Source organism: Ailuropoda melanoleuca, chromosome 16 (assembly GCF_002007445.2).
Source record: "Ailuropoda melanoleuca isolate Jingjing chromosome 16, ASM200744v2, whole genome shotgun sequence".
Lineage (NCBI taxonomy): Eukaryota > Metazoa > Chordata > Mammalia > Carnivora > Ursidae > Ailuropoda > Ailuropoda melanoleuca.
Genome location: NC_048233.1, coordinates 17,103,391 through 17,120,102, shown reverse-complemented (window position 1 = coordinate 17,120,102; position 16,712 = coordinate 17,103,391). Strand labels below are relative to the sequence as shown.

Here is a 16,712-nt window from a genome sequence, read left to right as displayed (position 1 = left end):
AGCCGAAGATGCAACAAAGCCTTGGAAAGAGAGTGAGTAGCTGACTCAACCCTTTTCTCAGCTTGTATGGTGGGGAATAACCTCACTTTAAAAAAGGGATGGGCAGTTAACCCAGCAGTCAAGTGACTCTCCAAGTCCTCCTTAAAAAATGCAATCTACCATCCTGTGTAGAAACACCATGGCAGGGAAATTAGCAACAGCAACTGACTCAAAACAGCTGTTGGCTGTTTGGAAATGTGGATTCTGATATATCTGTTGGTTAACCTCTTTGGGCTGGCCACTGGCGCCCAAGGGTTTTGAGATGCACTTCAGCTCATCTCTTCAAACTGACTCTGGATATTTTAGGGCCTTTTTGCTGTTTTTTAAGCTGTAGATTATGATAAAAAATCAGTTCAGTAAGTCTGAATCACCATTAAAATAATAGAGTAGAATAGAATGGAATAGAATAAAATAATACAGTAGAGATGCAATAAGAGTATTATTTTATGGGGCGCCTGGGTGGCACAGCGGTTAAGCGTCTGCCTTCCGCTCAGGGCGTGATCCCGGCGTTCCGGGATCGAGCCCCACGTCAGGCTCCTCTGCTATGAGCCTGCTTCTTCCTCTCCCACTCCCCCTGCTTGTGTTCCCTCTCTCGCTGGCTGTCTCTATCTCTGTCGAATAAATAAATAAAAAATCTTTAAAAAAAAAAAAAAGAGTATTATTTTATGAAACAATTGTGTGTGTATTGTATGTTGAGTGTGATATAAAATATATTTCTTACTGTGAGTATTGTCAACCAAGTTTTGAATTTGAATGACCTACTTTGCTAGTCTCTATTCTTTCAAACTATTGGATAGTTTTTGCTGTTTTTAGAGGGGACAAGCCCTCTGGACACAGCAAAAGTTGTTATAATTCTCTCACATTGTATTAGACACTTGCTCAAAATTTGAAAAGGCACTGGGCAGTTCTGAATAGAGTCATAAAGTGTATCATCACCATTTCTTTGGAAAGAGTATAGAGCATTTTTCTTGTACCAAAAGCCAATAATAAATAATTAATGATGTGGGGACATGTGTACTCTAATGTCCATCATTATTTTAAAAGCATTTTTCTAAAATATTTTACTTATTTATTGGGGTGGGGAAGGCAGAGAAGCACAGAACTCGATCCCAGGATCCTGGGATCATGACCTGAGCCCAAGGCAGATGCTTAACCGCCCGAGCTACCCAGGAGCCCAGAATGGCCATCATTATTAAAAACTTAAATGTCACTAATTTTATAATGCAGAAAAATAAGAAACAACTTTTCACATTCTTGGATACTTTTCAATCATTTAAAAATAATGTAATAGGTGAATATTATTGAAACGGAATGATTTTTATGTTATTTTTAAGTAAAAAAATGGAAGTTTATAAAAGGGAAAAAACAATATGATTCAATTAAAAAATAAGAATATACATATGACAATAGAGTGGAAAGATATATACCAAGAGGTTACTGTTTATTAATTAAGTGATGAGATTATATATAGCTTTATTTCTTATTTTTTCTTATTTGATTTTCTCATTTATCTAAAATGAACATGAATTGCATTTGTAATAACATAGCATGTTTAATTTCTAAAGGTCAATTTTAGAAGTAACAAGATCATATTATGCTAAGGGTCTTTAGTGATTATTTGTGTTTATCACTTTGTAGATAGGAAAAATTAAGATCCAGAAGAGTACACATCTTACCAAAAGATAAATATCCTGTTTAGGGCCGGAGAAGGGATCATGACAGATGGACACACATGGTGTCTTTATACACAAGTAGCTTCAAAATAAACTTTCTCTCAAGGAGTGTATAACTTCTAAAATTGAGAGCTGATGATGTTAGTTATAATTATTAACTTCAGTAACTATAATTTTTTACTTGACAATGCTTCCTAAAGAATAATATGGGGAATGAGGGTGGCATCAATTCTATTCCAAATGTAGTGGCCCATAGGCAGTAACCATCTCTCCCAATACTGGTCACCATATTAACAGGAGTAGTTGCGGGAACAGGATCCACTTACTGAAAGAATAAAAACCTTGGAGAAACATGAGATCTGTGTTCAAAATTTTGAAGGGTGTCCAATGGTAAAAGGTACAAATTAGTTTTGAATCTCAAGCAATTTAAATAGAACATATATAAATAGAAACTTACAAAAATAGGTAAGCAGAAACATAAAAAAAATAGAGAAATGGACTCTGTGTGTGTGTGTATGTACTGTAAGTATAGACTTTATATCAGTAAGGAAAACATTTGAAATAATCAGAACTATAGTAGTCCTCTTATCCATGGAAAGATACATTCCAAGACCCCCAGTGGATGCCTGACACTGTGGAGTACTGAACCTTATATATACTATGTTTTTTATTATATATATAAATATATATATGGATATGGATGATAAAGTTGAATTTATGTTAGGCACAGAGATCAACAATAATAATAATGAAATAGAACAATTATAACAATATACTGTAATAAAAGTTATGTGAATGTGGTCTCTCTCAAAATATCTTATTGTACTATACTCACCCTTCTTGTGATGACATGAAATGATAAAATGCCTACATGATGAGATGAGATGATTAGATGAGATGAGATGAATGATACATGCATTGTGATGCATTGTTACAGTACTAGCAAACTTCTGGTGACTTGTCAGAAGTAGGATAATCTATTTCGGACCCTAGTTGACTGTAGGTAATGGAGACCATGGGAAGCAAAACCATGGATAAGGGGGGACTGCTGTACTGGGAGGTAGCAAGTTCTCTTTCAATGGAGAGATGCAAATAAAGATTGAAGGAATTTTGAGGAAAGATGCCATGGTGGTTAGGGTTGGGAGCTCAACTGAATAACTTTAACATTCCTTTCAACCCTGAGAATCTGTTGGCTATTCAACTGGATTAATTTGGATGGCATTATATATCTTTATATGACTTACATGTGATTCTGCCCTAATGTGAAAACCAAAGTAAAAAAAAGACAAAATGGAGAAAGATACAACTTTTGTTTTAAAAGATGGATGCATTTTATTTGGGAATTTTATATACTCTAATGTCAAAGTGAGATAAGTTTGGATGTGAAAAGCAAACATATTACTTAATCATTTTTTCCTCGAGTGATTAGTATACATAAAATTGTGTAATAAAGATTATCAACTTGTCAATAACAGTGAATTATACTGTCAAACAAAGGCTTGGATTTATTTTGATTTCCATGAATTGCAAATATTTTTGCTAAAAAAATATTTTTGCTAAAACATACATATCAAAAGTACTGAAACAATTGTAGAATTATATAATATATAGAAGCATAGCAGTTTATTTAATTTATTTGAAATCTTTCACAATGTTCTAATATATATTTTTTTTAGCTCAGGAGTTTATTCTTCACACCAGGAAGTTCATTACCAGAATTTATCCCAAAGCAACAAGAGCAAACTCCTCTAATTTTAATCCTCAAGAATTTTGGAATATAGGTTGCCAAATGGGTATGTTATATAGAATATTGAGTTTCTGCAAAAATAAGATAAAAAAAGTTCATTTTGTGAGTTAATGAAAGATTTATGAAAAGAGCTTCCCAACTAGATTTTTTTTGGCCCTGGGTGTTTTGGGGTCAGGCAATAATGATGGATCATTGGGTTCAAGAGCTGAAGTTATTCCTAGATGGGTCAGAGAGGGTAACTCTAAGTGAGGGTTAGGGGCCTGGAGGTTAAATTCATGAGGAGTTGGCATAAGAAGTGTTGGAAGGGAAAAAAAAGACATCAAAATGGATGTAAGAGGACAGTGAATATCAAATCCTTCACTTGAAAGATTTGCTAAGGGCCTCTTTGAATCAAGAGACCTCTACCTTTTATACTTTACACCAGCTTCTGCATTCACAGTATTGAAAAGTGAACGAGATTACGTAGCTCTGCTACTTGTCTTTACCAGTCTCTCCCTATTCCAAATCGATTAGCTCTTACAGCCCAGGCACTAACCAGTTGGAAGGTACCGGGTGTGAACCCCTCTGCTCCTGGATTGTGGCAAGGCCCATAGGTTTGTGGAGGGAGGGAGAGAGTGGGGTTAGGATAGGTGGGTGAGGGGGTGTTGAGGGGTGTGGAGGATGGTACCGCATATAGTGGCTATTTACCAACCTCTATGGGGGTGCTTCTGTACTTTACCAGCAATTATTGCGCTGCTTGTGTCTCACTTTCTCTTCACGCGATAACAGTATCTCTTTGGACCTGAAAATTTAAAATATACTCGGTGTCTTTTCTTCTGGCACTAAGTGTACTGATTTTCTCTATTCTCATATTTCCTGGATGTCATCTGACCTGCGCATTGCTATTCTGTAATCCATACTGTATATCATTTTGATCTTTAACGCAAAGCTATAAAATAATTTAAAAATTAAAACTCACCTTCATACATTAATACACACATGGCAGGAAGACATGTTTAAAAATCAGGAATTATTTGGCTAATGATGCTGGGTCTTAAAATGTTTGGGCATATAAAATCCACGACTCAGTTTCAGTGAATCTTTGAACTGTGTTTCTTTAGCTGTACCCTCTCTTTCCTGACAATATCAAAACACTCTTTTTCTCGCAGTGGCCTTAAATTTCCAGACCCCTGGTTTGCCTATGGATCTTCAAAATGGGAAATTCTTGGATAATGGTGGTTCTGGATATATTTTGAAACCACAATTCCTAAGAGATATTGAAACACAGTTTAATCCAAATGAAACACCAAAAGACATTGATCCAGTTACACTCACGATAAGGGTAAGATGAATAACGTTCTCTTTTTGGGGGGTTATTATATAAGCTAGGGAGTCTGCATTAAATTTTGAGTTCCACTGATTTCTTTTAATGTCCCTTAGATTTCCATTCATGTTTTTCGATATTATAGGTGGGTGGTATTTCAGTACTTATTCATATCTGAAAAATCTTTCTGTTGACTTTTTGCATGAATGATTACCTGCTTGTGAATAGAAATACTGAGGCTGAAAGTTTCTCCTCTCCAAAGTCTATGCTATTCCATTGTCTTTAGGCATTTAATATTGTGATAAGGAAGTCTGAGTTCAGCCCACTAGTTACCCATGTGGATATGTGACTCTTTCCCTAACTTTATAGAATTTTACTAGGAAATTTTAGGAGCTCTTTGCTTTTTCATTAATCTCCGGAATTAGACTTTCACAGTTCCAGATCTTTGCCCCTTGTCTCTGAATATTCTTTGATTAGTATTGAGAAACCAAAAGTTATCCATATGCTTTTCTTGAGTATCTGCCTGCGTGTTTACTAATTCCTGTCACCTCTATCACTGTCTCTTTTTTTCTGCCTTTGGTTTTCCTTCGTATTTGATTTTATTCTTTACTGATTCTAATGTAGATGTGAATTTTTCTCCTGCATTATCAGTTTCTCCCCTCCAATTTTTATTTACCTCATACTGCTTCCTTTTTATTTCTGTCTGTATCCTACCCAGCACACTTCCCCTCCCCCACCCCGTCTTACTAGCTCCTGTGTGATTTTATTGGATTTAGTTAGTTGTCTATTCTATTGGATTATTTAGTGGTCAAAAATTTATTGTTTCCAATAGTATACACTTTTTGAAAACTTTCTTATTCTTCTAAAACCTAAGGGCTATATTTATTTCCTTTTTTTTTTAATATCTCTGAATCTTCCGAAAAGTCCTTAGCTTTCCCTCTCTCCACTTCGTTATAAGCAATTCTATTTTAGATTGTATCTGTACCTGTGGTTTGCAACAAATTGGGTGGGTAGACCTCTTTGGTTCCTCTCTTGGTTTAGCTTGTTGCTCCTAGAACCATAGGAACCATTTCAGATTCTGTTCTGGAATTTTGGTCCTTTTACTACTGTCCCTGTTGAGCATTTTTGTGTCTGCTGTTCCGATTGAGGGGAGTACCGCTGGCTGTGCTGGCTGGTGAGAGCTTCCCTGCTCTGGTGCCCTGGCAGTCAGAGCGCAGGAGACGCTCCAACCCAGAGTGCATGTCCTTCATAAGCTTTCCTCTCTCAGTTCCTTCCTTTACTGTCCTGATGTCACAGGACTGGGGGGACCACTTTCATCCACTTCTGGCCCTAGCCTTTTTGTCCTGGCTGAGAATAGAGGTTTAAGAGATGTTGCTGTTTTCCAGAGATTAATGTGGAAAGAGAGTAGAGCAAAGTTCAATGAGACAGAAATGATCCTGGCCACTAAAAGAAAGAGTATCAGTGAAGTATGTAGCTGAATTTTTTTCTTGGTTGTTAGGGATTTTGTGACTCTAAATTTTTTTTAAGGTTTTCTTTATTTGAGAGAGATAGAGAGTGCAAGCAAGGGGGTGGGGAGAGGGATAAGCAGACTCCGTGCTGAGCACAGAGCCTGACGTGGGGCTCGATCCCACAAACCTGAGACCGTGACCTGAGCCAAAATCAAGAGTGGGATGCTTAACTGATTGAGCCACACACACACCCCAGATTTTGTGACTCTAAAAGTAGGGGCATATAGGGTAGAAAAGTAGGGCCATATAAATAAATTGCCTCCAGCACCGGATGCAGCCCCAAATCAATTAGCGGGCACTTGTTCTAGAATCCAGCAAAATATTGTCCATTAAACTTACTTTGCACAATATTATCATAACTTTGGCATTCCTTTTTTTTTATTTTTTAAAGATTTTATTTATTTATTTGAGAGAGAGAGAGAGAAAGGGAGAGCACAGAGGGAGAAGCAGACTTCCCAATGAGCAGAGAACCCGATGCGGGCCTTGATCCCAGGACCCTGGGATCATGACCTGAGCTGAAGGCAGACGCTTAACCCACTGAGCCACCCAGGAGCCCTCTTCTTGGCTATGATATAAGCTAGAAAGTATACATTAATATTTTAAGTTCCATTGACTTCCTTTAGCACCTTTAAATGTCTGTTGCTCTCTTCAGACACTATAAGGTGGGGGGTATTTCAACATCTTCCCACATCTGAACTACTGTCTCCCTGTTGCCTTTTTGCGTGAATGAAAAAATACAAAAAGCTGCATTGTTCTAAACACCAAGTCTAGGCGCTGTAGTTGCTGTTCTAGTGAGAAAAAGGGATGAATCAGCCACTTTGTAAGGTCCCCTCCTACCCCTCACAAATCTCCTTGCTGTGCGTTTGGGGCTTCCCTCTCTCTCTCTCTCTCTCTTTTCTCTTCTTCCCAACTGATTATTTCTCTTTTGAATTCGTGGGCTCCTTTACTCTACCTGACTCTGAAGTATTTACATTGTTAAGGGTTTTTCTTTTTTTAAAAAATTTTTAATTTAAATTCAATCTAGTTAACATATAGCATATTATTAGTTTCAGGGGTAGAATTTAGCGATTCATCAGTTGCATAGAGCGCCCAGTGCTCATTACCTCACGTGCCCTCCTTACTGCCGGTCACCCAGTTCCCCCATTCCCCCACTCACCTCTCCTCCAACAACCCTCCATTTGTTTCCCAGAGTTAAGAGTCTCTTATGGTTTACCATCCTCTCTGTTTTTATCTTATTTTATTTTTCCTTCCCTTCCCCTATGATCACCTGTTTTGCTTCTTAAATTCCACATGAACGAAATCATATAGTATTTGTCTTTCTTTGACTGACTTATTTTGCTTAACATAGTACTATCTAGTCCATACATGTTGTTGCAAATGGCAAGAGTTCATTCTTTTTGATGGCTGAGTAGTATTCCAGTGTGTGTGTGTGTGTGTGTGTGTGTGTGTGTGTGTGTGTGTATACACCACATTTTCTTTGTCCATTCATCTGTTGATGGACATCTGGGCTCTTTCCATACTTTGGCTATTGTGGACATTGCTGCTCTGAACATTGGGGTGCAGTTGCCCCTTTGAATCACTGGTTTTGTATCCTTTGGATAAATACTTAGTAGTGCAGTTGCTGAGTCATAGGGTAGCTCTGTTTTTAACTTTCTGAGGAAACTCCATACTGTTTTCCAGAGAGGCTACACCAGCTTGCATTCCCACCAAAAATGTAAGAGGATTCCCCCTTTCTTCATATCCTCGCCAACATCTCTTGTTTCCTGACTTGTTAATCTTAGCCATTCTGACCAGTGTGAAGTGATATCTCATCGTGGTTTTGATTTGATTTCCCTGATGCCCAGTGATGTGGAGCATTTTTTCATGTGTCTGTTGGGCTAAGTCTTTTTCTTAATCCTCATCACAAACTAAATACTTTCCTTGTGTCCTTTTATATACATTCATGGTTTCAACTACCAACAATACTCAAATCTTTAATCCGACTTCATTTCTGGAATGTAAAGACATATTTTAAATATCCTACTTAACATCCTTACCTGTTTAATCCTTGTTCTGTCAAGTTTAACATATTAAAGGCTGAACATCCCTTCCTAGTCCAATCTTATTTTCTTTAAATGTCAATGAACTGCATAGAATTCATTGTGTTAATTAGCTCAGGCTAGAAAATTGGGAAGCATTCCTCTCTTCCACATCTGTCACTTCCCATGTCCCATCTCTAAATTTTATTGATTCAAAATGTCTTCCTTATCCAATCCCTTGGTCTGATGCCATTTGCCACTCCCCCCCCCCAGCCTTTTTAAGGAATTTGTTACCTGTCATCACATTTATACCTTTGGCCTCCTAAGGGCTTTGCCTGTTTCAGTCCTCCTGATTCATCTTCCACAAGTTGCTCAGAGACATCGTGCTCCAGTGCTAATCTCATCATGCCTACTTAACGTTTCTTTGGGCGTCCTGCTTGCTTTCTTAGTCAGGGCTTAGCCTAATTCTCTAGGCCCATCTCTCAGCGCTTCTAGTCTTGCACCTTATTCTGTAACCATATGACACCTCCATGCATTACATATGCTTTTTCCTTTGACTGGATCATTCTTCCATCCTTCACCTGCCGATTGCATTTAGACTCAGTTTTCAAGACTTAAGGGTCACTTCTTTTTGGAAGTTTTTTTTTTTTTTTTCCTACACGAAATTAGTTAGGCTTTTTTTTTGTGGTTTTGTTTTCCCATAACACCTTGTAGATGCTTACCCTATGCCATTGTATTATACAGGCATACATCAGAGATATTGCTGGTTTGGTTCCAGACCACCACAGTAAAGTGCATATCAAAATAAAGCAAGTCAGATGAGCTTTTTGGTTTCCCAGAGCATATGAAAGTTATGTTTATACTATAGTCTATTAAATGTGCAATAGCATTAGGTCTAAAAAAAAACCAATGTACATACTTTAATTAAAAATACTTTGTCGCTAAAGAAGTCCGACTGTCATCTGAGCTTTCAGCGAGTCACAGTCTTTTGGCTGGGGGAGGGTCTCACCTGGATGGGGGTGGCTGCTGACCAATCAGGGTGGTGGTTGCTCAAGGTCGGAGTGGCTGTGGTACTGTTTTGTCAACTACGTTGATGTGGTCTTCTCAATCCTTTGTTGTCATTTCAACAGTTGTCACAGCATCCTCACCAGGAGTAGATTCCATCTCAAGAAACCATTTTCTTTGCTTATCCACCAGAAGCAACTCCCATCTGTTCAAGTTCTATCATGAGATTGGAGTAATTCAGTCCCATCTTCAGGCTCCACTTCTGATTGTAGTTCTTTTGCTGTTTCCACCCCATCTGCAGTCAGAACACACACATGTGTTAGTTTGCTGTCTTATATGGGCATCGTTGGTGGCACCCCCAAAACAATTACAATAGTAACATCAAAGATCACAGATCACAGATCCCCATAAGAAATATAATAATAGTGAGAAAGTTTGAAATACTGTGAGAATTACCAAAATGTGATAGGGAAACATGAAGTGGGCACCTGCTGTCGGGAAACGGTGCCCATGGCTCGATGCAGAATTGCCACAGAACTTTAGTTTGTGAAAAATGCAATGTCTGCAAAATAGAGTAAAACAAAGCTCCATAACATGAGGTATGCCGTAATTGTTTACTTACTTGTGCTTGTCTTTCTTCCTGAGTTGTCTGAGGCCCTGGAAGGATAAGGACTGTGTTTTGTTCACGTCTTATCCACAGTGCCTGACACAAAGTCTGTGCTCAATATGTGTAAGTTAATTGAATGATTTCTTTTTCAAGTTAAGAGTAGTAAAGAGAGCAGATGTGCTCTTTTATTGAGGAAGCAAAGATGGAAGATAACTAGCATGCGCAGATGTTTACAGATGCCACCTGTTAGCTTCTGAACAGTCTCATATAGGGATGTAAGTGGCATGATATAAAACAGGCAGGATTAACGCTCTTCCCAGGAAACTGCTGCCATAGCCATGGGGGTCCTTCTCTCTTGCTTTGATCATCCTGGAGAGCTTTGATTACAACTTATACAAATTGTGGAAGGCATTGCTTGGGAATCAAGAGACCTAGTTTTGCCATTACTTTATGTCCTTGATGGAGACATTTCAAGATTTCTTGTTTGATCTCTGTCATCTGCAAATTGAGAGTTTTGGATTAGGTCAATCATTTTCAAACTTATAAAAATGATACAACCATTTTTAAGTTCAGTATCTTATGCATAAGGCCAATAGAGTTACTCTAGTTGACCATCAAAGTTTTCTTTTTGACATCTATCTCTGTGGTGGCCCCTATAAGTGTTCTGTGAATCAGAGTGTAAAAAGTATTTGAATAATAGCCTCTAAATTCTCTTTCAGTTCTCATATTCAATTATTATTATTTTTTAGTCAAAAAAAATTTTTTTTGGACACCAAGTGCACCAAAGTTGAACCTTCTCCATATTGGTATGCAGGAGATATTCAGCTGGGAGTCTGTGGTATCAGGGTTCTTATTGATTATGGTCAGTGTTCTAGATACCCTGATGTCTAATTATGCTGATTGATGAATGCCCATTCCATAGTTGTTGTTAAATATTTGCACACTCTGGTTTTCAGCTAATGTTATAATGTGTGGGTATAGGAAAGGAAAAATTATAAGTTGGCACTTTTTTCTGTTTCTTTTTCTTTGTTTTCTATCCTTTCTTCTTTCCTTCCTCCTTTTTTTTCAATTATTTATTTTGTTCCTCTTTATTATAATCTTCAGAAATTGAAATTATGCCTTAATTTTTATACTAGTATATTTTACAAATTAGTACACTTGAACTAGTGTTTTTTGTTTGGACTTTGTTCCCTAAAGTAAGACAAAACTTTGCTTCAAGTCAGTTAGTTTGACTAATACATGGTTAAATGAAACTATTGTTAATTATTTTAAGTGTTCTTCTGGTACCCAGTCCCTAATATACGTACGAAATCATTGATTTTGTCAGACTCACATTACTTATGATAATATTGACAATAATAGATACTATGAAATTTTATCATGAATTATCCAAACATATAAATTATACTATCAAAAAATGTTGTCATAGGAAATTATGCAGTGTTTTTTCTTACATTTCAGAAGTAGCATTATTATCGTTTCTAATTTTTGGCTGTTTACATACAAAATGAATTTCAAGATAGTTCATGTTATCAGAGTAATTCAGCCTGAATTACAGCAGACTATGATTATAACAATACTTTTAAGCAACGCCTTATAACAACCATAACAAAGACTTTAAAAAAATATGTTGAAGTATAAAGTTCACACAATGTGACTTTTACTATAATTATATTGGTAAAGTTGAATAATGTAGACATATTTCTAGTATTTACCTACTGACACTTGAGGATAAAAGTTAAAATTTAAAATTTGCATTATATTCCACTTTTAATTTTTTGGTGGGAACTGAGAGCCTTACATTTTTTTAGAATACATATTTTATTTTGAAATTATATGATTATGCGGTTTGATATCCTGCTAAAGTTTTGCATTCAAATATTTTTGTGCAGCTCATCAGTGGTATCCAGTTACCTCCCAGTTACCATTCATCATCTAACAAAGCAGACACACTAGTGGTTCTAGAAATTTTTGGTGTTCCAAATGATCATGTGAAACAGCAGACTCGTGTAATTAAAAGAAATGGTGAGCTCCTAATATATTTTTACTGAACTTCTACTAGGCTTCTGGCTGGACAGCTTAAAATTTATCTGTTGATAGAATTTAGAAGCGTCTTTATTATTTGTAAGGCAAGGGCTTTGCATTAGGTTCAAGATGAGGAAAGTGTTATATGCAGTAAAAACAATTTGATAATGATTCAATGTGCTGTTTTGATATATTTTCACATTACAGATACAAAAATTTAACTGAGCTGAAAAATTACTACTTTTTTTAACTTTGACCTCCTTTTAATGTCTCTTCCCATATTGCTGAATTAAAGGGACATTTTGATGGCTGCAAACCTACTTAGCTTCTAGCCTTTGTGTAAAATAAAGAACGTATGATTATTTGATATAGTATGTTACCCATTTTTATTTCACTGTTTGAATTATTTTAGATCAAAAGTCTGTGGCTTTTGGCTCTGGCTAAGGATGCCATAGAAACCTACTCATCCAATATTTGGATTCATAATTCAGTCATTTTTGCCAGAAAGGAAATGTAGGAATGGAAGAAATGACTTGGGTAAGATTTTCAGTTCCAGCATCCCGTGATATTTTATGTAATACACGACTGACAGCGTCACACCTTCGTTGAAGTTGAATCATTAAGGACAGTAAAGTGTAGATTCCTGGGATTGACCTTTAGTCAGGGTCACCTTGGAGGAGACCTTGGAACTGATTCTTGAGTCTAGAATCTTCTTTGGGTGCATATTCTCAAAGTATAGTGGGCTTCATTTCTGAGTCTGGAAATATGTGCCAGGTTAAATGGCACCGACAGAAAAACAGGTCAGTTGTATTAGTCTTTTTTTTTTCTTGGGTGATAATCTCCAATAATATCCACCAACTGCCCTTTGTACTGACGCCATGAGTAGTCCTCCAGAGTCCCCCTAGTGCAAAGGGTGTGGAAAAAGAGATGTGGGAAGTTTTGGCTACTTCATCCTAGGTTATCTATGGGGAGGGATATTGGTGATGACTCACTGCCTTATTTGGCACGCCTTAGAGTTGAAGGCGTACTACAAGGTTGGTTTCAGGAAATGGTAACTGCTTACATCAGGAAGCTTATAGTATCCTATCTCTTGTTCTCTTCATCCCCTTACTTGAATCTTCATGACAAAATGCACAGAACATTTATTTATTCAGTGCACACCTTATAATATGATTCCAGCTTCCGTTAGAATTTAGATTATATCCCTGGGTTTAATGGAAATATTCCTACAGAAATTAAGTTTGGTTTATCTAACAATATTGAACCTGTTTTATTAGAAGACTGGTGATAAGTATTGAAAAACTTAAAACCTTTGTTTATTAAATGTATTATTATGTATGCCCCCACAACCCTATTGTAGATAGTTTTCAGTTTGGTATGGGAGGTGAGATACAATAAGATTTATGTTAGAGCATTAGTGTTTTAAGAAACTACAAGAATTGTAGTGAAAAGAGCAAATTTGGAGATGGTTCTTGGAGAATGAATAGAATTTTTTAGAGATTGAGGATGAAGACATTGAAGGCAAAAGGAATAATATGAGCCTTAAAACCTGGAGAAGACTAAATTCAAATATGCTAGGGAAAAATACAGAATTTAAGATGAGTGGAATACAGAGTACTTAAAGGTTAGTGTGAGATAAAATGAGAAAGTTATGTTGGGGGTGGTCATGGAAAATCATGAGAGCCATGATAAGGTGTTAGGTACTTCTTTTCTGTAGAAAATGAACAAAATTAAAAGTCTTTAACAGGATATAGCACTAACATAGTTGAGCTTCAGAGAGATTGTTTCTGCAGATTAGGTAGGAACAAGTGTATGGGAGAGAAATGAGAAATACAAAATGGAGTCAGGATATGATTTCATGGCTACAGGATGGGGGAATTGCAGTCAAAGAAGGCCCATGGCATCAGAAAAAGAGTGGAGGACGTGTATGAGGAAGACTAGCAGGAATAAAAGTCTAGAGAGCTGGACAAGTGGGATTCTAAGATGGCTGAGCTACTAGAGTAATTGTGGTATGATAAGAGAACTGAGAGTCTGGAAGGAAAAAGATCGCATTTGGATAAGGTGTGGAAGTAATTCTTCAGTTTTGGTCATGCCCAAGAAAATTATATTTATAACTACCAAATTTGGTATGCTGGTTTCCTTCCCTTCCTTCCTTCCTTCCTTCCTTCCTTCCTTCCTTCCTTCCTTCCTTCCTCCCTCTCTCCATTTCTTTCTTTCTTTCTTTCTTTCTTTCTTTCTTTCTTTCTTTCTTTCTTTCAACTGAAAGGGCTTTCTCATGTAATATATATCATCTATGCGTGTGTAAGAGAGAGAAAGAGAGAGTTTATAGTGAAGTAGGGTTAGAGGAGGAAGATAAATCGGTGTAAGAATTTTGTGCAGACATTTTAAAATGTCTATAAGGAATTGACTCTTAGACCTGCCCCTGCACTCCATGGAATTATTTCTTTTCTTAAGGCAAGGCAATACATTCGTTATACCAGCATGAGTCAATTGGTTTAATATTTTCATGGGCTTAGACTGCTTCCTGGATTACTATCTGGTAAATGTGTGCTTGTGACCATAGATGCACCAGAGAAAACAGAAAATATAATTAGCCACAAATTCTTTAATGCTTCTGGAAAGGTAACTCAAAGAACAAAACCTATTGACATAGCAAGCATAGCATTACCTTTGTACATGAAAATAATGCATATTATTTCTTTCTGAATCTAAGTAGACTGTATATTTGATCTGAATGTGAATTTATTGATTCCATTAAATTATATTTAAGTATTGGATGATTTGTGACACAATTTGGATTTCTTATTTGGCAAGAGATTTTTGTTCGGGGTGATTATTTTGCTGGAGATCTAAATGACTCATCAACTTGGGACTTTAAAATGAGCACTTATTCAAAAGAAGGATCAAAGGCTGGCTTTGGAGCACTTAGCTCTCAGGCCAACAACTGTCTATGGAGCTCTTCCCATCATGGGAGCCAGTATAGAAAAATGATGTTATTTAACTCCTTTGTTAGGACAATGCCTAGACACAGCAGTCTCATTGCCTAGTGGTGAAATGTTTCAGCTCTGAAATAGGACTCCGTATGTTTGAATTCCTGTCCTGCCACTTAATGGCTATGTATCTGAAACCTTGAGGAAGTTACGTAACATCTTTTTGGCTCAGTTTTCTCATCTGTAAATGTAGATAGTAATAACCCTGATGGATTTGTTTTAAGGATGAAATGAGATTATCTACTTAAAGTTCATATCATATTGCCCAGCAATACTAAAAACCCAATAACTCTTGTTACTGTCATTATTATTTCTTTCTCATTGGATGCGTGAAAAATTCAAGTGCTCTAAAACATAAGCTATTAATATTACTAAGTGCTGAAAAGAAAAATTTCAGAGAACAGATACTATGCATTACTCTCTAGAGATAGTGTCTATAATTCTTTGACGATATCTTCCTTTACATTTCAGCTTTTTGTCCAAGATGGAATGAAACATTCACATTCATTATTCAGGTGCCAGAATTGGCTCTGATGCGTTTTGTTGTTGAAAATCAAGGTTTAATAACCGGAAATGAATTTCTTGGCCAATATACTTTACCAGTTCTATGCATGAACAGAGGTAATATTCCTAAAAGTAAGATGATTATGTTAACAATTAGAACTTATATTTACCAAAGACCCACATTGATACACCAAATAGCTCTACCCATGACAGTTAGATGTAAAGGAAATTTTATGCACGGACACATATTTTCTCTCAGGGGTCTATTACAGAAATGTGTTCTCATGTGGAAGGTGGCATTGTGGTTTGGGATTGCAAGGAAGAGAAATTAGACAAACTTGGCATGTATGAGCATTTCTTTACATGGACCATTGCTCCTTTGTTTCAATGAAGAGTAGTCATGACTACCACAAAGAAATAAAGCATGGGCATCAAAGAGAAGGGAGAAGCAGTGACTCATTTTTCCAGCCGAAGAGGAGCCTGGGAGCCCAAGACCATCCTTCCTTGACTCTTTTCAGGGCCACTTTTATGTTGCAGTCCCCTTGCGGAGGTGACGGATACTATGCCCCCAATTACCGCGTCTCCATGTGTGTGTTTCTCTAGCACCATCTGAGCTGTACCTCGGAAACGGAGTCTCTCTGAAGCAGAAGGGAGGTGGCTAATTTAGCACACTGCACTTTGAGGGAGGAGAAGTGTGAGCTGTGTGCTCAGTGTTAGGCAGTAAGAAGTCAGAATAGAAACTTCAGATAGTTTCCCTTTTGTAGGAAATTAATATACAAGACGAATATAACTATGCAGTCATAGTTTTGACATATGCTTAGTAAAGATAGAGTCTTCGTAGCACTATCGAGAACACTGCGGATTTATTTTATCGTCCTAATTAGGTATGATTCCTTTTGCAGGTTACCGTCGTGTTCCTCTGTTTTCCAAACTGGGCGAGAGTCTGGAGCCTGCTGCCCTCTTTATTTACGTGTGGTACATCAGATAGCGACTAACAGTGCCTGACCTATCGTGAGCTAGACATCGTAATAAAACAGCCAAAAGGAATGTCTACACCTTTTTTCTTTTTTAAAAAGCATAAAGCAAAATAATTACTTACAAAAACAGAAATATTGAGCAAATCCCCCTTTAATACGCAACATAGAACAGTGGAAAAAAAGAAAGCAAAACAGTTCCGAGGGTCCCGACAATGTGGCGCTCTTGTAGCCCAGTTCTCCTGCCCTTCGGCTGCGGACGCTGCTCTTGCAACTTGCTTGTATCATTTTAAATGAGTAGAACTTACAAGCTCTTAAA

General features: G+C 37.1%; 1 protein-coding gene across 1 annotated transcript in view; it reads left to right on the top strand.

Annotated features, from left to right (window-relative positions):
• Positions 1 to 16,416, top strand: part of PLCZ1 (phospholipase C zeta 1) — a 35,543-nt gene extending 19,127 nt beyond the window's left edge. The window contains exons 7-11 of the mRNA XM_019802403.1: positions 3,389 to 3,505; positions 4,608 to 4,780; positions 11,793 to 11,925; positions 15,387 to 15,536; positions 16,322 to 16,416. Of these exons, the coding sequence (XP_019657962.1) occupies positions 3,389 to 3,505; positions 4,608 to 4,780; positions 11,793 to 11,925; positions 15,387 to 15,536; positions 16,322 to 16,407 (659 nt within the window). The 3' untranslated portion in view covers positions 16,408 to 16,416. The remainder of the gene's footprint in view (positions 1 to 3,388; positions 3,506 to 4,607; positions 4,781 to 11,792; positions 11,926 to 15,386; positions 15,537 to 16,321) is intronic.
• Positions 16,417 to 16,712: the final 296 nt, after the last annotated feature.